Source organism: Vigna unguiculata, chromosome 4 (assembly GCF_004118075.2).
Source record: "Vigna unguiculata cultivar IT97K-499-35 chromosome 4, ASM411807v1, whole genome shotgun sequence".
In the NCBI taxonomy this organism is placed as follows: Eukaryota; Viridiplantae; Streptophyta; class Magnoliopsida; order Fabales; family Fabaceae; genus Vigna; species Vigna unguiculata.
The window spans coordinates 1,318,074-1,339,636 of NC_040282.1; the positions used below are offsets into that span (position 1 = coordinate 1,318,074).

At 31.0% G+C, this 21,563-nt stretch overlaps 3 protein-coding genes across 8 annotated transcripts; all 3 read left to right on the top strand.

Moving 5' to 3' along the window:
- LOC114182448 (protein SODIUM POTASSIUM ROOT DEFECTIVE 2) lies at positions 1–2,013 on the top strand. The gene is made up of 3 exons (XM_028069317.1): positions 1–952; positions 1,168–1,243; positions 1,627–2,013. The coding sequence occupies exons 1-3, from the start codon at positions 755–757 to the stop codon at positions 1,761–1,763; spliced, it is 411 nt and encodes a 136-aa protein (XP_027925118.1). The 5' UTR covers positions 1–754; the 3' UTR covers positions 1,764–2,013.
- A 2,017-nt stretch (positions 2,014–4,030) lies between these two features.
- Positions 4,031–6,750, top strand: LOC114182344. The gene is made up of 2 exons (XM_028069205.1): positions 4,031–4,576; positions 6,495–6,750. The coding sequence occupies exon 1, from the start codon at positions 4,102–4,104 to the stop codon at positions 4,570–4,572; it is 471 nt and encodes a 156-aa protein (XP_027925006.1). The 5' UTR covers positions 4,031–4,101; the 3' UTR covers positions 4,573–4,576; positions 6,495–6,750.
- Positions 6,751–12,399: 5,649 nt separating this feature from the next.
- LOC114181883 (VIN3-like protein 1) lies at positions 12,400–20,880 on the top strand. 6 transcript variants are annotated; one of them, XM_028068523.1, is made up of 8 exons: positions 12,406–12,674; positions 13,101–13,178; positions 13,306–13,391; positions 13,651–13,719; positions 16,856–16,896; positions 17,673–18,300; positions 18,681–18,991; positions 19,066–20,880. In XM_028068523.1, exons 6-8 carry the CDS (start codon positions 17,852–17,854, stop codon positions 20,250–20,252), a joined length of 1,947 nt encoding a protein of 648 aa, XP_027924324.1. In that variant the 5' UTR covers positions 12,406–12,674; positions 13,101–13,178; positions 13,306–13,391; positions 13,651–13,719; positions 16,856–16,896; positions 17,673–17,851; the 3' UTR covers positions 20,253–20,880. The 6 variants fall into 6 exon arrangements, with proteins under 6 accessions (XP_027924319.1, XP_027924320.1, XP_027924323.1 ...); XM_028068519.1 differs by lacking the exon at positions 16,856–16,896 and having other exon boundaries at positions 12,405–12,674; XM_028068522.1 differs by lacking the exons at positions 13,306–13,391; positions 16,856–16,896 and having other exon boundaries at positions 12,405–12,674.
- Positions 20,881–21,563: the final 683 nt, after the last annotated feature.

The following is a 21,563-nucleotide window of genomic DNA, read 5'->3' on the forward strand; positions in this document are numbered from 1 at the left end:
CTAATAAAGTTTATCATTTCTATTTCTGATTTTTGATCTGTGTTTCCTGCTTTACTTGTATCCTCCTTCATCATGTGATCCAAGTTTCACCTCTTTTAATACGACTTGTTTCTTCCATCACCAAATAGTCAGAGACAACTCACAAACCATGCTTCTCCTTTTATAATACTTTTTAATGTCTCTGTTTCTAGCAGATTTGCCCTTAAGATGTGAATGCCAAAACTCAATTTTTCAGTATATATGAAAAACCACATTTAAGATATAACAACACACACTAGTAATTTGTTGTTTAAAGTTTATTTACACTGCATTTTTTATTCACAGAAACTTGTTTTGTAAAGCAATTATGCTCTTCATCTGATTCACATAATTAAAATCTGTAAGTTGTGTCTCACAAGATTAGTAGTACTTTATAGTGAGAGTTGCATACTTCATTTTTAGTTTGATCTAGTGTTTCTGGAAGTTCATCACATGACAGTATGTAACCAAACTGAATCTATTTTCTATTGTTATCCTCTTAAAATTTATTGGATTCTGTGCTGCTTTTGGCTTCTCCAATAAAATTTGACTTTAGTCTTATTTGTTACCTCCACACTCTCCCTCATACTCTCTCTCCTCCTTTATATAAGATATTCCTACAACCATGCTTTGGTTGAAATGAAACTCGAGACTTGTGTGAGAGGTTAGTTTAGTTGTTCCAATACTGGTTTTCTTTAAACTCAGACTTGCCTTAGACTTAGAACAAATCTTTGAAATGGGAAAACTAGGGAGAATGTTGGATACTTTTTGTCTTTCTTTTGGCTCAAACACCTGTTTCTGCATAAACTCCATGGATTTTGAAGATGAGTTTGAGAAAAAGCCTTTGATTGTAAGTGCTAGTGGTGATCATAAACTGAGATTGAAGGATGTAGTAGATGGAAAACAGACATTGGCTTTTCAGCTGAAACCCCAGGTAAGGCCTTTTTTCTTTGTTCCAACTCTTATTCTGAAACTTTAATCTTTAACTGAACTGATAAATGCGTATAATCTCACCTAATATGATAAGAATTTGATGTTGTTGTTGTTGTTGTTGTTGATGATGATGTTGTTCCAGCTCTCTTTTTTAGTCCTTTTTCTCTCTTTTCAATATGAAAAAAGTTTGTATGTTCTTGTTCACAAAATATGCAGATAGTTACATTGAGGGTGTCCATGCATTGCTATGGATGTGCAAAAAAAGTTGAGAAACATATCTCCAAGTTGGAAGGTGAGAATATTAACCTTTTTTTTCTCCCCATATCATAAAGCAGCTTTCTAGAGTAATTCAACTGTCATAAACAAAATGAAGAAAAGAAAATTAACCATCAGTGTAACTATGTAAGCTTTTTGCTTTATCAGTTTATCTTTATTTCCTAAGTTTCATCACAAGCTAAAGCAAATTCTGTCAGATATTGAAGAACAAACACAGTGGGTTACTCAAATGTCCACCACAGGATTCTGGGATAGAGAATATGCTAGCCACTCCTTTTGACAATATCTGCATAAAGCCAACATTATTAATGTTTATTTTCAGTATCTGTGTGTGGTTTTTGTTTTCTTTGAATCTAGTTATGATCATAATATCTGAATCCACTTTCACCTTTAAAACAGGAGTGAGCTCATATAAGGTGGATCTGGAAACAAAAATAGTAGTGGTTATGGGCGATATTCTTCCCTCTGAAGTGTTGCAGAGTGTGTCTAAGGTGAAAAATGCAGAGATTTGGAATTCTCAAGGTGGTAAGCAATAATTTTGGACACAAGAACCATCTTCATCAGATTCATCCAAAAGAAGACATTGAAATAGAATTTAGCAGCTCTAATTTTCTGTGTGTCCTTTCTGGTGTTGTATATATGATATAGTGTATCATGTTAAGACCTGTATCCAATCTCCAGTAATTTTCGTGCAAAGAAGGAAAGTAAAAAAATGTTGCAAACTCTTGTTAAAATGTATGGCATACTTTGTTTCAGAAATATATGTCATACTTTGTGTTCCTACTACGTTCAACAGTCTTGTATCGTTTAGAAGTTGAGGTCTAAGACAATTTAAATATCTCTTTCTATCTTCCGAGACGTATTTATGACGAGTACACACTCCAAAACGGACAATACTTCAAATATACGGTGATCGATAAACTATCGGTCCCCTTAAGACTTCTCACGTCGGGATGATCCTAGAGTATTCAAAGTTTGATTTCACACTTTACATTATTAAAGCAACAAAAATCTATGGTTATTGCTTCAGAATAATTAAAAAGAAGGTCCATTATGCACGAGTTTTATCCCAGTTTGAAACTTCGGATTACTAAACAAAAATGTGTCCCTGGTAGCAAACAAAATAATTGTATCATGGCCACAGACTAAAAGAAGATTAATTGAGTCAGAAGCAAATGTGGTGAACACAGATAAAGCACAGAATGGTTTTCTGACATGCTTAATATAGTCATCACCATTAAATAAATGCATGATTTGGTGTTTTGCCTTCTTGAACAAGCATCACAGTTCCCTCTGTCATTAATCATCAAAAATAAAAAAGAGACAGCAAAACAAATGGAGGAAAAGATAATGCATCTTTTACTTAGAGGTCTGAATTTGTTTGTAGCCTAATGTAGGACATGTGCAAGTTGTTAAGAACACAAGGGACATACATGTTTGATGATGTTTGAGATGTCCAGCTTAACCTTTTGGCCACGTGAATTCAATAAGAAATTAGCTTAAAAAAGTTGTTAATTTTACTTATCAAAGAATTGAGTAACAGGTTACATGCATAACCCAGGTAATGATGAGTTTAATTTTCGTCACGAGATTTCAATTTCTATTAAGCCCGGTTACAGACACGGACATGGAGATACGGCTAAATTAAAAAACATAGGACACGGGACACAACATGCATATACATATTACTTCCAACTTTTTAACTAATAAATTGTCAACTGACACAAAAATGAATCTAATTTATCAATCTAATATCCAAAAAAGTGAAAAGTAGTGATCATATAATATTTTTTTTCTTATTTTCATAATCATAATAGAAACTTATGTGATAAATTTACAAGTTTATAGTTTTTTTAGAAAATCATTAAATTTGTGGTTATTAACATTGTATTGGAGTATCAAAATCATGTTAAAGACAAAAACATATTTTTCAGATTGGACACTTGACTAATACGTGTTATACAGTGTCTGATACGTGTCGGACACGGAACACGTCATTGATAAGGTATGTCGGAGCTTTATAGTTCAATTTTGAACTATGATCATAAGAATAGAAAATAAGTTTCTCACCTTCATATCTTTACATTCTTAATTAGGTTTGATGGAATTAGAAGTTGTAAAGTTAAATTAGTTGGATTGACTTGTTTTTATTTTCTCTTTCATCAACTTGGAAGAACAGGTTAGAATGAGGTCACTTACCGTTGAAAAATTTTCATACTACTATTTATAGGCCGCTTAATCTACCAAAAATATAGAAGAGTTAAAAATATATAATTTTGAAAATGTATATAAAAGAAAATAGTTTTCTGGTTTTTATAAATTATTATCCTTTTCGTCGTCGAGTTAGAGGTTTTTTTCTGATTTTCTGTGTTGTTCATCTTCTGAATCTTTAAAAATATATTAATGTTGATATATTAAAAAATTAATATATCTTAAAATTAATATATTTTTAAAGATACGTGAGAAGGGAGTAATGAAAAAAAATCAATAAAAAATTCAAATTTTATGAGATAGATTTGATATAATCATTCATTTATTTGTCATCATGCGTGTTCGAAATTAGAAGCTGATATTTGCGCATGTTTGGGCCTGGCTCATTTCATAAGCTGGGCCTCTATCAAATTCAGTCGGGCCCAATTTTGAGAACCGAGAAGTCAAAAGACGAAGTCGTTTTTTCCGTTACGTGTTGAAAGATCCTTGCATTGATTCTCGCAAGAAAAATCCTCATATCCAGAGTCTCGTCATTATCGTGACAGATATCAAAATTGACAAATAAAAAAAATATAAAAATAAAAATATCTGTTTCATTTTTCCGTATAGAAGACCAGAGGAAAATTAAATTTTGAATTTTTTTTGAAACGAAACGGAAACGCGATGAATCCCAAAATCCTATTCGTGCTCGCTCTTCTTCTTAATCTCGTGATCAATTCGTTCCAAAACCCTAACCCTAAAACCCCCAAATCAACTCTTTCGCGGGCTCACGTGGAGCTCGTCAGCTACGGATTACCCTCTGGTCTTCTTCCCGCCACAACCGTACTTGGATACGCCGTGAACCGCACCACCGGTGAGTTTACCGTCAAGCTCGGTGGCGCGTGCAAAATCACGCTCCCGCCGGACAACTACGTAGCCACCTACTCCAACACCATCTCCGGGAAAATCGTGCAGGGGAAAATCGCCGAACTTGACGGAATTAGGGTTCGCGCGTTCTTCAAGTGGTGGTCGATCACCGGAATCCGCTCCTCCGGCGACGACATCGTCTTCGAGGTCGGCATGGTCACGGCGAAGTATCCATCGAAGAATTTCGATGATAGCCCCGCTTGCGAGGGTCAACACTCTTCTTCATGAAAAGGTTAGTTCTTTTTTTTTTCCTCCTCAGTTTCATCGTGCATAATATTTACCTTGATTATTAGTTTCACACATATGTAATATTCTTTTATGTTAGAATATGCGAATTTTATGGATAAGCTTTTAACTTCATTTTTAGTTGCTAAAAATAAAGCCTGACCTGACTATTGAGAAATTATTATATAATCTCCGTCTTTCATAGTAGGAGTTCGTGGCTTCACTGATCTTTACATAACATATAATCGAGTTCTTCAGTTCATTGAAAAAAAAAGTTTAATAATACTGAAGTATATGTTGCTTGAAAATTAGTTTCTCGACTTTCAGAATAGTTTCTGGATTTATAATTATGCTTCCTTTTATCTTTTTTTATGATTTGGTTATTCCTTTTATTCGGTGGTTTTTGTTGTTGTAATGTATTGTGAATTTGAATAAAGTTTTGGATGGGGATAGAATGACAGAGAAAGCTCCACTGTTATATGGTTCTTTCATTTTCATGTCTTGAAATATCCCACGATTGCCTTTTTATGTTACAAAAACAAAATGATGACATGTGGCCATGAAAAAAAAAATTAAAAATTTACCTTTTTGGTCTCTGTTATATCATTAGTCTGATTAGTTTCTTGTAGTGGATGTGCTCATTAGATATGCAAGCAGACATTGCCCTTTTCTGGGTTTTAGTGTAGTTTATGGGATATATACATATATAGTTTTCAAATGTCATCATTAAGTTTTGGAGAATATTGGTAATGTAATTGGGTCATGTTAATATGATTATAAGCATAACAGTTATTGTTAATGATTTTACTTGGTGTGTAAGATTTGACTATTTTTTTATGGACTGGGTCCTCCTGCCAACTGTGTTTTATCTTTTCTTCCACGTGAAGATCCATGGTGAGGTTTTTGCTAAGGCTGGCAAAAGCTATTGTGGTGTAATTAGTTCATATCAGACTTTGAAACAATTCTACCTTTTTACTGTTTTTACTTTTCACAATACTGTTGTCACCCTCAAAATTATAAAAGTTCCTGCTTGAACATGTCTGGTACTGTATCAAATGTAGAAAATTTGAATTTGAATTTTTTTATAAAATTTTGGTATATTGCCAATTTGTTTATAATTGTTTATATTCTATTCTCATTAGACAACTTGCAAAAGAGATTCTAGCAATTAGGTGGTTGGTTCTGAGCCTGATATCTAATAGCTTTCTATTGGCAGTGGCAAATGGTTACTGAATCTGTCAACAGCATCTTTTTGTTGACCACCATTCAGATACTGTTTTGGTCTTGTTTCATTGCTAGCCCACAATTTGTTTTGAGATACTGTTTCCATCTTTCCATCTCTACAATAGCTGTCTTCATTCAGGCATTGGTACCATTAATTCTCCCATTGAACAGTTTGCATTGGTTTTAACATTTACAAACTGTTGGGATATTTCTACATCTTAAATTTGTTTGGTTGCAGATTATTCTGCTATATCATTTAGAAACTGACATTGCTTATGGTTTATGATTCAATTACTGACTTGTTTACATAGTTAGGTTCACTTAATTAGCGACTATTACTTCAGATTTTGTTTGGCTCTGAAGTATTCTTTGCATTTCCTTGATTTTCATAGATCCGTTGTTGTGTTTCTCAGTGTCTTGCTTTAAGTCTCTGGTTCTTGTTCATGTTTTGACCATTGAACGTCTAAATATTAGCTTTGATGTGACTTGTAAATATTATTTGTTTCTTTTTATTTTGGTTTGTGAGATGTCAGGTTTTTGTGTCACGAAATCTTGTTGGTATATCTTCTTTTTAGGTACATTGATGAAACAGGTTGTTCTTAAGTTGACTTATGAATGATACTATAGTTGATAGTTACTTTCTTATATCCTCTTTATTTTTTTTATATCTTATCTTCCTTTATCTTCCTTTATGCATGCAGGGTATTGGCTACTTATTCTGAGTCTTGGTGTGTTATGTAATGGTGTCCACTAAGTGCAGATAATTTAAAGTCACTGCTGTTATGTGTAATATTACAAAGCTTGTAATACTTTTTACATAGTCATATTTATGCTGCAACGAATCTACTTTAATTTCACTTGATGGTCACAATACTCCTTCGACTCTTGAATAAGGCCACTTTCTACGTTTCATGTTCAATATTCTCTGCTATCCAATCTCTTTTCTTGCACTGTAAATTAGTTTAATCTTATTTTAAATACAAGTTTATACAAGTTTATGAAATTGATGAAGTTTTTTTTAGTGTATATGATTGAATGATATGATGCTGCTCTGCAAATTTATACCGTCAATGTATTTTAGTTCAATTTTCAACTAATAGTTTATTTGTTAATATGGTGCAAGGGAGTCTAAGAGATTTATGATGAAAAGTTTTTTTTTCTTTCTCTTTTTAGGATTGAATCAAGCAGCTTGTATATGACATTTTTTATAAGCTAATGAAAATTCTGCTTTGAAGTTCTAAAAAAATTAGTATGTCAACTCTAATGACACCATTTTATCTTAATATAAATGTGATTGATAAATTAGTTGATGATACAAAATATAAAGATACGATTAGGTTTCTTTTATATTTAAATGCAGGTAGGTTTGGTATTAGTGGTTGAATTTATAGATGATATTCTTATTTTTTTTCTTTTTGTGATAATAAAATTGATATTCGAATGGCAAAATCGAAAATTTTATTCAATATTTCTGATTAATAGAGTGGAAAATTAGTCTATTTTTCTAAATTACTATTTTAGAGAAATCACTTTTGTTAAATATATTCAATTTAAATAAAATTTGAATATAATTAAAATTTTATCCTTTATATTTTATACGTATGATCATATGTAATACTGTACCATCCGATTAAAAATGAATATAATATAATTAACGTTTATTTTTTAAAACTAATATTTATTCGTCTTTTTAATAATTGGGATTTCAATTAAAGTCAAATTCAAAATCAAAAATATTTTCTGTTCTACCCTTCATTTTCTTAATTAGATGAAATTCAATTAAAATAAAAGTCAATATATATATATATATATATATATATACTTTTATAAAAAGAAAAATGTACCGTCATATTATAATTTAATAATTTACAAGTTTATAAATTTTTTTAATCTTAATCATAATTGCGATTTTTTTTTAAGGACCTTAAGCATGACTCTTCCATATTTATTGACTTTGAATCATATGGTAATAATAAATCAATTACACTGTGTGAATGATTATCTCTGAAATGATTTATTTAGTAGAACGAAATTAATAATAACATGAGACTCAAAAGACAACAGTAGTTTTTTTTTTTTTTTTGTGATTTGATAACAGCTGCATTCTTAACTTCACATTGGTAATGCTGTGGCAATAATCACGGGATCGCTTTTAATTTTAAAACTTTAATTTCTAACTAATCATCATACTAATTTCTTTCTAAAAACGTTCAAAAAATCATATCCTATATCTCTTAAATACTTTTTTTTCAAGGTAAATGAGAATTCAAATCCATTTTTCTTTATTTTTTGATCATAAATGAAAGAAGATAACGAGTTATGTGATGAACCAAACATCACTTTTTGTCTTCAACAACTGTACGCATGGAAAATAAAATAAAGCTTAATTAGTTTGATGATATCTACTTTTGTTTAAATGTATCAGTTTGATATTTGTTTGTAAAAATATGTTAATCTAGTCTCAATTCTTGAAAAAATGCCTTAATCAAGTCTCTTTCAGACAAAAATTACTAAAGTCGTTAGCTTCATTCATGATTTTTACTACTAAATTTTAATATAAATATCAATATTTAATTTTGTAAGTCATTTTTAATATCAATACGATTAATAATATTAATATTTTTTTACTGAAAATGACATAATTGAAATTTAATTAACATATTTTTAAGAAAAAATATTAATCTAACAAGTCTAAATAAAAGTTGATACCAACTAATTAAACTTAATAATAATAAAGTGAAAAAGAATAAATAGGTAATAATAATTAATAAAAAAATGGATAATGTTATTCTCACGCGCAGTTGATAGGATGAAGAATTGAGGTAGCAATCACATCAGAAAACACTGCTTAACGTAGCTTTTCCTCTGCTTCTGCAGCTGCCCTAAGGCCCCACTATTCACCTATTCACTCCTATTTTTTCATTACTTATATTCTTTTTTATATTTAATTAATCGTGTTTATATGTTATTATTAAATGTTTATGTATTATACCTACGATTTATCTAGTGAAAAATCTCTTTAATATTTTGTAGGAGCATGATTAGGATGCTACTGTATGATCAAGTGAATAGAAAATAAATTGATGAGAAAAAAGTTACATTTAATTAATCAACATTTTATACCCTGTCAGTGCTTTTTTTTACCCTTTTCATTTTTAGTCTGATTTTCATGTACGGTATATACACATATGTGAATTTTACACGACAGAAGTTTAAATTAATTAAATATTTTAAAAGTGCAAACTCTAAAACAATTTATCTAAATAAATAAATTTATTGATGCAATAAATTGTGATTAAATATTATAAAAATAATTGTATTTTCATTTACATAATGTTTTTTTATCACTGGAAAATGAAGATGATAAATCTTCTAATACTTATTATTCGTTTAGATTAAGGAGAAAAAAAAAAAGAAATTGATGTTGTTTAGATTAAAACAAAATAAATGAGTGAAAAGTGTGTAATGTAATAATGAGTCAATTCCTCTCAATTTTTGTCTAACCCGACTTGAATTTTCAGATATATAGACTTTTTTTGTCTTAACCCATAAGCAATTTCACAATTGAGACAGAATTGAACAAACATAACAAAAATTAGAATTAAATTGAATAAAATTAACAAAAAATAAGAAAAATTTGAATATAAGTCATGAGATAGTATCACATATTACAATGCTGGCTTGACACATAAACATCATTTTTTAAATTTAAAAAAATTACAGAATGACACATGACGGTTAATCTTTCATTAACGATTTAATCAGCATCTGAAAAAAAAATTAATCACAAATTACAGAAATTAAGACCATTTTAAATATTTAAAAAAATAAGATCAAACAAAACAAAACTCACACAAATTAAGATAAAAATGTATTTAAAGGAAAAACACTACCCAACCAATTGTTAAAATCATAAATATTCTCAAAGTTAGTGGTGCACTCATAATTTTCAGAAGAAATCCAAAATAGTCCTTTTAACTACATCGATATGATTGATTATTGATTTGTTGTATAGAAGAAAACATCACATTAAAGCATAGCACGTGGGTTTGGAACTCATTGACAAGTTAAAGGTCATTCATAGCACGTAGAAATTATAATTAGCTTCTTAAAATCATATTTAATACGAAAAATTACTTCTAAAAATTTGTATAATCAAACACATTAACAGCGATTTTACGTTAAAGGAAAACATATTATTTTCTAAATAAGTATTTAATTCAATTTCTACATAGAATTTGCACAAACAAATATCCTAATCCAGATTCCTCTTGTGGACATTAAAAAATATATTATATTGATATTTTAAATATTTTTTTAATATATTTTAAAATATTAAAATTAGTGATAATTAATGTATTAAAAAAATACAGTAGAAAAATAATACAGAAAAAAATCATAAAGAATCCAAATTCCAATATCCACTCAATCATTTAATTTTATAAAATAATATTTTACCCATATTTTTCAAGTAAAGATGTAAAATTAACTATCTCCGTATCTTTGGCACACCTGAGTTATCACACTTAATGTGTTCGTATAATAATAAAATACTTATACACCGTTAGAGTAAGTATGAAGTATTATTGTACTCACAGAAAAAATATCCTTTAAAATTTATGTTCATATGAAATATGTTACAAAATAAACATATAATAATAATAATATATTATTTAACTAAATTAACTATATATTTTATTAGTTACATGATATAAAAAAATATTTATAATATGAATATATCATATAATTAAACTACTTGTATGTTTTGTATATTTTGTTAATATTATTAATATATGAAAACTGAACCAATATATATTAATATTATTTAACTACTTTATATCAAAGCTAAATGAATCTTTATTGCGCCATATTCTTGAGTAAGTTAGGTATTGAATATTTTTTTACATTTAGTATAATTGAATTATTTTTTCGCCTTGCACTCTTTCCCTTTTTAAGTCTTTAAAGTAAATTTATTTTCACATAGTCAAACTCAAGATTCTTAATTAAGGTGGAACAGTCCACGGAAATCTAAAGTAAGTTTGACCTAATGCGTTTATTGATGAAAAAAGATCTTTTATTCATTGTCAATATTACGATATACTTTTTGTATAAATAAAATAAATATTAACATGCATATAAAAAAAGAAAACTACAAAGCTTATAAACTTTACCTAAAATAATTTCGCAACGTTCTATTTATTATTTCAACCTATTCAGTTTATTAAACATTTATTTTTCCAAGGAAGAACTTTAAATATTATTTACATCAACTCAAAATTAATTTAATTGAAAATAATTTGTGCTAGGTTGAGTAGGTTATTGTTATTGAGTTCAAATCTTTTGGGTGAAAAGTACAGCTGATGGAGATTACGTAAAACTAAAGCCAAAACAGTTGCAAAACACGCACTTTTATATTTTTCAACCAAAACATAGGGATATTATTGTCCATACACCTATTTTTCAAACAAATCATAGGGGTTCAAAGTTTCATGTTTTTATTATTTTTAATTTCTTTTTACTAAACACGTCACATTTACAAGGATTAAATTAACTATATTTTATATACGACTTTTGTTGTTCTTGAAATCATATATATGTTAACGTTACACTCATTAAATTAAAAATATATATTGCAAGAATGGATCACTTACTTTTGAAATTTGACTCATTTTAAGTAATTTGACTTATTTATTATGTTATACCGAAAATATTTATTTGACCTAACTCATTATGAGGGGATTGTCTACATTTTAAAACAAAAAATAAACTATTTTTTTATATTTTTTATATTTAACTAATCATAATATATAAAAATTAATACTATATAATTCAGAATTAGATATTTCATATTATTTGCGCGAATTAAGTAATTTAAAATATCATATTAACTTAACTTAAAACACTTTATTTATTTTGACATTATTTTTTCTATCAATTATAATCTTTTGAAATTTTCATATAATACATAATAATTTAAGAAGCTTAATATTACCTTTTAAAACTCGATTGACTCGTTTTGTAAATAGGTCTATCCGACCTCATTCATTAATCATGTGTTATATTGAAAACATTAGTTTAATTAAACCGAGTTTAAACATACTTAAATTTAAGTAGTTATTTTCAAAAGAAAAAAATATCATTTTTATATATAACAAAATATAACACATACAGATTAATACTCTATAACTAAAAATTAAAGATTTCAAAACTTATTTCTCAATATTCTATACACTTTAAAAGCTACAAATTTTAAACTTACTTTCGTAACTAAATAATAGGTTGTTGACATCTAATGTTTTAATTTATTATTAAATACTTTATTTTTACCAACTTAACTGAAATTCATGTTTTGAAATTATTATAAAATAAAAAAAAAACATATTTTCCGATCTATTAACAAATATATGAGTATGACCTCTGGATAAAGCAAATACATTTATCACAACTTTCATCCAATAATGTACTCTTTTTACATTTCATTGATAATTTCGTATATTCCAATTAAAAAATACGATGAATAATAGTTTTCTCTAAAATAATAATATTTCTCCAAAACCAAATAAGAAGGAAAAAGAGATTGGGAAAAACAGCAGCAGCAGCAGCTGACCTGACTACACTATCCGTACGCATGCATCCCCCGAAACCGAACCGTTCAAACTACCGCCATCCCACGCGCCCTTCTCGCGCGTCACTTCCCCCTCCTCAAAACGTGAAAGGCTCGTACAAAACCAACCTCTTCTCCTTCTTCTTCTCTCTCTATCACAACGCAAACTAACAACAACAACAACCACCACCCACAACGTTTGTGTCTGGTTGTGTTGTGTTGTTGGGGATTCTTCATGGCAACAAACCCTTGATTCCTCTCCCCATTCTCTGCCGAGGTCAGTGGTTAAACCTCTTTTCTTTCTTTCTTTTTTTCTTTTTTCTCTTTCTTTCTTCGATTCGTTTTTCTACGCAGATTCGTTCTCGTTTTCCCCCTTCCTCGCTTCCTTTTCCTACCTTCACGTTCGCCTCGTGATTCTCGCGTTAATTTCCGCTTTTGTTCTTTCTAATTTTCCTTATTTCATTTTTTAAAATTAAACAAAAATAATAATATGGAGACTCTCTTCGATTTTTTTTTCTCCTTTCGTTAATGCACCGTGCGCAATGCGTATTGGGAAAACGGTTAAATCGTGATTTGTTTGTTGCGCTTTCTCTTCGGCTTCTCTTTCTCATTTATTTTTTCTCTATATTGTTTCGTTTCTTTTGAAATGTATTTAAGTCAATGACACTAATAGTAATAATATTAATGGGTTCGTATTTTCTAGCTGTTGAATGTTGATTGGAGTTGAATCATTTCCATGAGGAAACGTGGATTGGAGTCAAATGAGCAAGATAATACAGCTGTATTTGGAGTTTGATTTTTTTTTTTTTAAATTTTTAATTTGAGAGATATATATTTTTTAACTTTAATGGTTGGTGTCATGTACTTTTAGTTTGTCGTTCTGAATGCGTTTGTTTATAATGTTTAAGTCAGGAGCTGTGTTCTGAAACCCTGGTGTATTTGAAACATGGTCACTCTCTTCCGTGGGAAATTACCATTTTCTTATTTCATTGAGGTAAATGATAAATAAGATGAGCTATCAAGAATAAGTTTTTTTTTTTTAAGTGTTTGATAGTGGTTTTTTTTTTTTTAAGAAACTTTGGATTTGTGCTTTAACTAGTGTTTGTTAGCTTTCTTTAGTGTGATGCAGCTTAGACATTACTAAAATTTTTCATTTTTCTGTTCAAACGGGAATTTAATGGATTGACGACATTCATTTGCTTTTCACAATAACATAAGCAACCTTTTAATCCATTTTTTTCTCTGTTTGTCAGAGAAGGGCCATTCTACTATAGTGTTGGACGGTTACAGAATGGATCTAGAAGACAAGTTCCTTGCTAAAGGTGTGTTTTTGAGCTTCTTTTTGAGTTTGTTCTCTCAGTAGTTACAAAATGTAACATTCTGTTGTGCTTTTAATTTAATATTGTCTTGCTGGGGGAGCTAGGGCTAGTGTATTTTTCTCATCCATTGACACGATTTAAAAAGTGAAGGATGCATGCTGTGTGATTTATCTAATGACTGTGTTATTTTACGTGTTTTACCTCTGACAAACACGCTGTTACATGTTTCAACACATCTACTAATGTTTATGCACAGTTTCAGTCCACTGTTAGGTTTAAATATTGAAAGTGGTTTATTTTGGAAGGCGTTTTGTTACTTGATCATTTTCTAGCCCAATGGTTTGTTGCCTCATTACTGTGTTAGTGCCTAACTGCTTCATCAACATATTTTTTCCTTCTTTGTTGGCTAATCCCTAACTTGACATTTGTTTGACTCATTTGATGTCATGATGTACCTTGTAAATATATATATGTATATGCTTGAGGTTTTATCTGTTGCTTGGCTACTTTCTTAGAGTCAAGGGATCAATGTTATATCAGAATCTCAGATTTAATAAAGGCTGAACACATATGGTTAAAATCTAGTATTTTTTTCTATATTTCCTCTGTATGGCATAGTTTTGGAAAGTGATTGTGGCTATGGGCCGCAACGTAGCATAAAGTTAATCTAGTTCCTATTCTTCCTCTTATTTTTTAATTGGAATTATGTTATTATGCTAAATAAACAATATGAGGAAGTGTTAAAATTTGAGATACCTTATTAAGGATATTAATAATGAAAAATCATGTGGCGTAGGATGTACTAAAATTTTCAGGAATGGTAAGGCTATGAAAATTGTCTACAAAATCAATCTGGGATTTCTTTTTAAGTGGATGTTTATTCTGAATATTCCTATTATGTTTATTCACAATATGAATGCCTATTATTTTTTCCCTTTAAATCTTTGGGATATGAATTTTGATGTACCAATCATGTTCTGTTTTTGTCATATGAAATGAAATTATGAATATTAATAAGCATTAATGTGAGTTTCTGCTATAGATAGAGTATAATTAGACAGGATTGAAGTACATGTAATCCTCCGAATTAAAACATAAACTGCAGAATTTAATGGTATTATAAATGCTAAGAATTGGGTGTGATTATTGGATTTAGTCCTTCTTGTGTAAATAACTCCTCAAAAGACGATTCTTTTGTCCACATTGTCTTGTCAGTTACCAAACTAATTTATTTGGGAATTAAAAGTTTGGCTGTAAGTACTTTTGATATTTCTGTGCCAATTATCGCTAGGAAGAACCTTCCTAATCAGTCTACAGAAGTTGCTTCGTTAAAATGCATTCCACTTGAGTAATACTTTATCAATTATCCAAACGTGCACTTGGCATTTTAAATTTTAAGTAAGATTACAATTGAGTTGAACTGGCAGTGTGTCTGGTATATGACTATACTACAATATTATTTATATCTACTCATGTCTATCCTGACAAGACCTTTTATAGCAAATTTCGCTGAAAACTTCCATTGGATAATCGATTTTTTTAATTTAGGTCACGGCCATAATATTTCACATTAATCTGAAATTGGTTTGATTTGTAAATATTCACTGGAAAATATTGAAGATGAGCATACGATATTCTTTTTAAGCTAAGAAAATATTACCTCTTCTGTCCCTAGTTGTAAGATAAATTAGAAGTGGTTTCCTTTTGTAAGACCCAATTAAAAAACAGGGAGTGGTTGTACCAGGAAACTATTAGGAGAGACAGAAATATTAATGAGAAGGGTAGTTTTGGAGATAAAATATAAATTTTTGGAAAAATTTATTACTATCTACTAAACCACTTTCTTAATCTTGATGAAAGAGGTAATTGTTTATAAATAGGAATGAGGGAGTAATTTTAGTTATGTATGTATTAAGGACCAAAATTTCTAATATCAGCCAAGAAAGATCAAGATGATTAAGTACACTTAAATGGTTGGATTGAAGAAGAATACATTCCTTAAAAGTATTTTGAATGGTGCCCATGAATCAAGATCTGCACTTGTATTAATTGAGATGTGCATAATAAATTAGAAATTAAAGCTTTAGGTCTTTCTCCTTTGCCTGCATAATCTACTCTATATAAAGGGTTATTCCAAACTATAGCTGTCGCGCAATACACTTGGACTCCCTTCCAGGATTTGCTACACTGTATGTAGATGCTCCTGTAGTGTCAACTCTGTCAGGATATCTCTTTACTTTTTCTGTTTTCTGTAGTAGGGAGGATCTGGTGCTTATGAGGTATTTACTTTCTCATTTTCAATTGTTCCTTTTGTATTTTCTCTATTTAGTCTTTTAGGTATTTTAAGGATGAGAATGCCTGATGTGTGTATATAATTATGTGTCATCATGTCCTTATTGTGTATTGTCAAACTTTTGGTGTAAATATCCTTATTGTTTGGAATATAGGTTGGAGATTGTTCTATACTTTTAACTTATTCAGGGTAGCTCACTTTTGTCACTCCTATTTATTCAAAGATAAATTGTGCATTTCAGCCAGAGGAAATCAATTCCAAGTTTTCTATTTGGTCGTTGATCATCTTGAACTGAAATCACTTTTTTTGGTGTTTGTCTATTTCTCTTGAATGCTTAATTCATTTACTGATTTAGTATTGTATTAGTATCTGCTTATAATTTTGACATTGATGTTTACATATTTTTATTGCTTTTTTGGAAGTGGAAAGTAGTAATGAATTTGAATTGATTCTATCCATTCAAGGAGAAATGCTTTCAAAACAATTATTGTGTTCTAATTTGGACGATCCTTCTTGATCACATGATAAGATTTAGTTTAAAATGCAAGAGTCAAAACAGATTTATGTGGCATTATTTGGAAAATTGTGCTAATGCTTTTGAATATTCTTGGATTTGGCATGTGAATTGATGGATTTCTCCTGCATCAACTCTTCTTGGGTTTTTGTTTTTATATTGTTCACACAATTAGTTCTTCATTTTTGCTAGTTGAGTTCATGTGAGTTGAGTTGATCTGTTTGTACATTTTTGTCTTCTTTCTGTTTCTTGGTTTCCATATGTGATGTACTGTTTTGAACAATTTATTTAGTTTCTTCCGTTGAATTAAAGTAGAGATGGTTCAATTGCAGGTTCTCTTGGTACTGCTGATTGATGCATGCATGACAACTAGGTAGAAACATAACTTGATGTGTTTAGCCCTAGTTGCTGGATTTCTAACTCTTAAACTTATGAATGATGTTGAAATGAAGCTTAGGAGTGGGGAGCTAAAGTAGATATTGGTGTTCCAATAATGATTGGGATATACTATATATACCAAGGGTAGCAACATGCTCGGATATTATGTTAAATATAAACGATTGGGGCATGATTGGGATATACTATATATACCAAGGGTAGCAACATGCCACAACGGTCTTTCCTTCACTAATTGCTTATGGCAGTTGGCCAAAGAGTTCCATTTAGCAGCCATGGTGGCTGGCTCCATTTAACAGCACTGCTTTCTTATGTTTATGATTATGAATTTAAGTGTTATTATTACCATTTTTTCTCTCACTTTATAATGTGCATATATATGATATAAATTTTCTGAATCTTGAAGAACCTTATGCTGTGTTACAATTCCATGATATGCTATTTTGTTTCCCCTTTCTGAGTGCATAAAGTCCTGATTGACTACCTTGGTCTGAACGATGTAGTCAATCATGAATGGTTGAAGTTCTTGCTTCGTGATTAGCCTTTTATTCATGTCTTTGGTGCAAGTGGAACCTATGTATAGTTTACTATCTATTGCATTTGTTATTTCTCTGGATTAATCTGTTATTGTTGTTATTTCTATTCAGTTAATCAACATCTATACAGGAGTGTAGGTTTTGCTGTTTCCTCTAGTCAGATTTTCCTTCTATTTCCACTAGACTTATTTTGTATCTGTTTTCTTTTTCGGTCCAGTTTCTGGTATTCAAAGCCTTTCATCTAGTGCTCAAAGTACTCCTGAAAAAAATGGTCATTCAGATGATGCTTCAAGAAGTTCAGAACTTCTTCAAGAGTTCCTAAAACCTGGTCTTAAGAAGGAACTTCTACGAACTTGCGTTGATAAGGACAAAAAGAACATTTCTTCAAAAAGCAGGATGACTGAAACTAAGTCAACGAGTAAGAATGTCAAGAAGCAGGACTCAAAAAAAGTTTCTGGTGTCAGCAATCAGTCTTCTAGGAAGCAACATCGCAAAGGAGAAAACCCTGTGCGGTTTGTACCAGTTCCTGACCCACCTAGTGATTTTGGACATTCAAACTCCTGGATCTGTAAGAATTCTGCTTGTCGAGCAGTTCTCTCTAAAGATGACACATTTTGTAGAAGGTGCTCTTGCTGTATTTGCCACCTTTTTGATGATAACAAGGATCCCAGCCTTTGGTTGGTATGCACATGTGAATCTGCTCAAGGGGACTCCTGTGGATTGTCTTGCCATATTGAGTGTGCTCTTCAACATGAAAAAGTTGGAGTTGTTGATCATGGACAACTGATGCAATTAGATGGTGGATATTGTTGTGCATCCTGCGGTAAAGTTACTGGGATACTTGGGTGAGTAATCTTCTTTACTTTCCTACCTATTGGTATTTACTCCGTTCCTTTTATCAAATATCAAATGAAGCTTCGATTAATCTTTTCAAATTTCTTATGCTGTGAAATATCAAACATGCATCAGCCTGTATTGTATTTATAACTATATATTCCATGTTTATTTTGTCTGTTGCACATCATTCACATAGACATACTTACAACAATGAAGCAAACTTTAACTCCTACAGTTGTTATCAAATACGCTTTCTCAGTACTTTTAATTTGGTTGTGAAATAGAATATTGTACTGTATAAAACATTTAAACCATTTTCTATATGCGTTAGTGACTAAACTTTTAGCCTACGTTGGTTAAATTGGTGACTCACGTTAAATGGTGGCAGATGTTGGAAGAAGCAGCTAAGCATAGCAAAAGATGCTCGACGAGTAGATGTACTATGTTTCAGGATATATTTGAGCTACAGGCTTTTGGATGGTACTTCAAGATTTAAAGAATTGCATGAAATGGTAAAAGAAGCAAAGGCTAAACTGGAAACTGAAGTTGGTCCAGTTAATGGGGTTTCTGCCAAAATGGCACGAGGGATTGTCAGCAGACTCCCTATTGCTAGTGATGTCCAAAAACTCTGCTCTCTTGCTATTGAGAAAGCTGATGAATGGTTGGCCACTGTTCCCAATGTAAATCCAGAATCCAGAGGTTGGTACTATTCTTTTTGTCTGCCTATCAATTTGATTTATACATGGTGTATGATGAAGTTATTAATCTTGCAGAGGGTTCACTTCCCGCTGCCTGCAAGGTTGTGTTTGAAGAGGTGACGGCCTCCTCAGTCAAAATAATTTTATTTGAAATGTCAAATGCATCTTCTGGGGACGTTAAGGGATACAAGCTATGGTATTACAAGAGCAGGGAGGAATCACACACTAAAGATCCTGTTTGTGTTTTTCCCAAATCTCAGAGAAGGATTTTGTTATCCAACCTCCAACCTTGCACGGAATATACTTTTCGGATTGTATCTTTTACTGATACAGGTGACCTGGGTCACTCTGAGACCAAGTGTTTCACCAAGAGCGTTGAGATATTGGAAAAGAATTCATCTTCCTCAGTGGCTGTGAATCAGAAAAAGAACCTTCAAGCTGAATGCAATTCTTCTGGCTCCAAATTGGAGCCCAATCCCTCATCTGCAGACTCTGGATTTAAGGTTCGAGACCTTGGGAAAATCTTGCATCTTTCTTGGGCTCAAGAACAAGGTAGCTTTGAGGGGTTTTGCTGTGCTGACAAGAGAAATTGCTGTGGGCAGAGTGAAGCTATCAAGCCTAGCAAACCACAAGAGCAGTTGCCTTCAGTTTCACGCGATCTCGATCTAAATGTTGTTTCGGTGCCTGATTTAAACGAAGAGCTGACACCTCCGTTTGAGTCTTCCAGGGATGAAGATAATGGCTGTACCTTGCAGCAGGCTGTTGAGGCTGATGATGATGCTGCTTCTCATGATTTAGACAAAAATTTAGCAAGATCACATGGTAGTGGTGGTTCTCAGACATGGAACCATGGACAAACCGGAGAAGTTCCGGCCGTTGATTCACGCGGAGACGCAAGCAGGAAAAGGAAAGCTAGCGCAAATGAAGAGACACATGATTGTGACAGCACTTTGATAAATGGCTCTCCTCTACGCCCTTCTGATGGTCCATTCTCTTTAGATGAAAACTTTGAGTATTGTGTGAAAGTAATTCGCTGGCTAGAATGCCAGGGTCATATCAAGCAGGAGTTTAGGTTGAAATTGCTGACATGGTTTAGTTTGAGGTCGACAGAGCAAGAACGAAGGGTGGTAAATACTTTCATTCAAACTCTGATTGATGATCCTAGTAGTTTGGCAGGGCAACTAGTTGACTCATTTTCTGATATTATATCCAACAAGAGGCCAAGAAATGGGTTCTGCAACAAGACTGTGACATCAAGTTAAGCCTTTGAAATCCTGTTCCACGAGATCCTTAAATGCTTCAAGACTATCACCATTTCAAATCACCCTGATTGTTTCTGCCTTGTACATGCATTTTTTATTACTCACCGTGATTCATTTTATTGGGACAAGTTTTTGTCCTGCTAAAAGGATTTGCATTGCATTGATGATTTGCGCAGACAGTAACTCATTCATCCTTGAAGTGAAGAAGGATCTTTGGACATCAAGTTCAAGTCTCAGGATGTTGAAGGCGATTTGCTATTTACTAAATTTCTGCAATTATTTATCAATTTGAATTTAGTCACAGTAGATCATTATTAGTGTTGAACTCTCTTCTCATTACTTCATTTGACAAGCAAAACAAACACTGTGATGGCTGATTTATTCATCCCGTCATTCTTTTGTTATCTTATCTTTGATGTTTTTATGTTTATCTTCATGTGGGTCTGTATTATGTAACCCAAGTGCTCATGCACTCTTTTTCTTAGTTGTTATCGTAGCGTGTTATAGGTCTGAAGCCACCATGAATAGTGAATTAAAAACTAAGCTGTTGACACAGTAGATAACACTGTAGTTGTATCGTGCTTGACACTATGTTAAAATTAAGGAAATGCTTCTAATGTTGTTGCAATTTCTTCTCTTTTAATTGAAACTTGAGGATACAAAATTAAGGAAATGTTTCTAATGTTTTCTAAAGAAAAAGAAAATGAATCCTATTTTTCCTTGAACTTGTTTTTCTAAAATGCACACCATGAAATGCATTTTTCAACATTTAAAATTTGTCTACAATAATTGTTCAAATTTTCTATGCCATTTATCTTATTACAAAATGGTCCACCCTTTTGGTTGACGGATAATTTTTTTTTTGATGATTTTAGTATTTACTTGTTTAACTGATAATTAACAAACCTTGTTTAATTTGTATGATTGTCTAAATTTCTTAATTTTTTGATAAATAGTTCACATCTATAACAATTTAAAATAGACAATTGATTGAAATATTGTATTTACCTACTATTTTACATCAAAAGTCTGAGCTTTTTGTGAAATTATTATCAATGGCAACAACTCAAACAATTTCAGAATATAAAATCTAAAAAAAGTTTGTGGTTTAGATTAAATTGGTTTTCACATGAAAACATGATTGCCCTGTTCAGTTTTATTAAGAAAACAAGAACAAAAACAAAAATATTTTTTTAATATGCACAAAACAATAGTATTTATTAGGCAGCAGGAAAAGTGATTTTCCTTCAAACTAAAAAAGGGTTAAATATGTTTTTGGTCCCTCAAGTTTGAGCGAAATTTGGGTTTAGT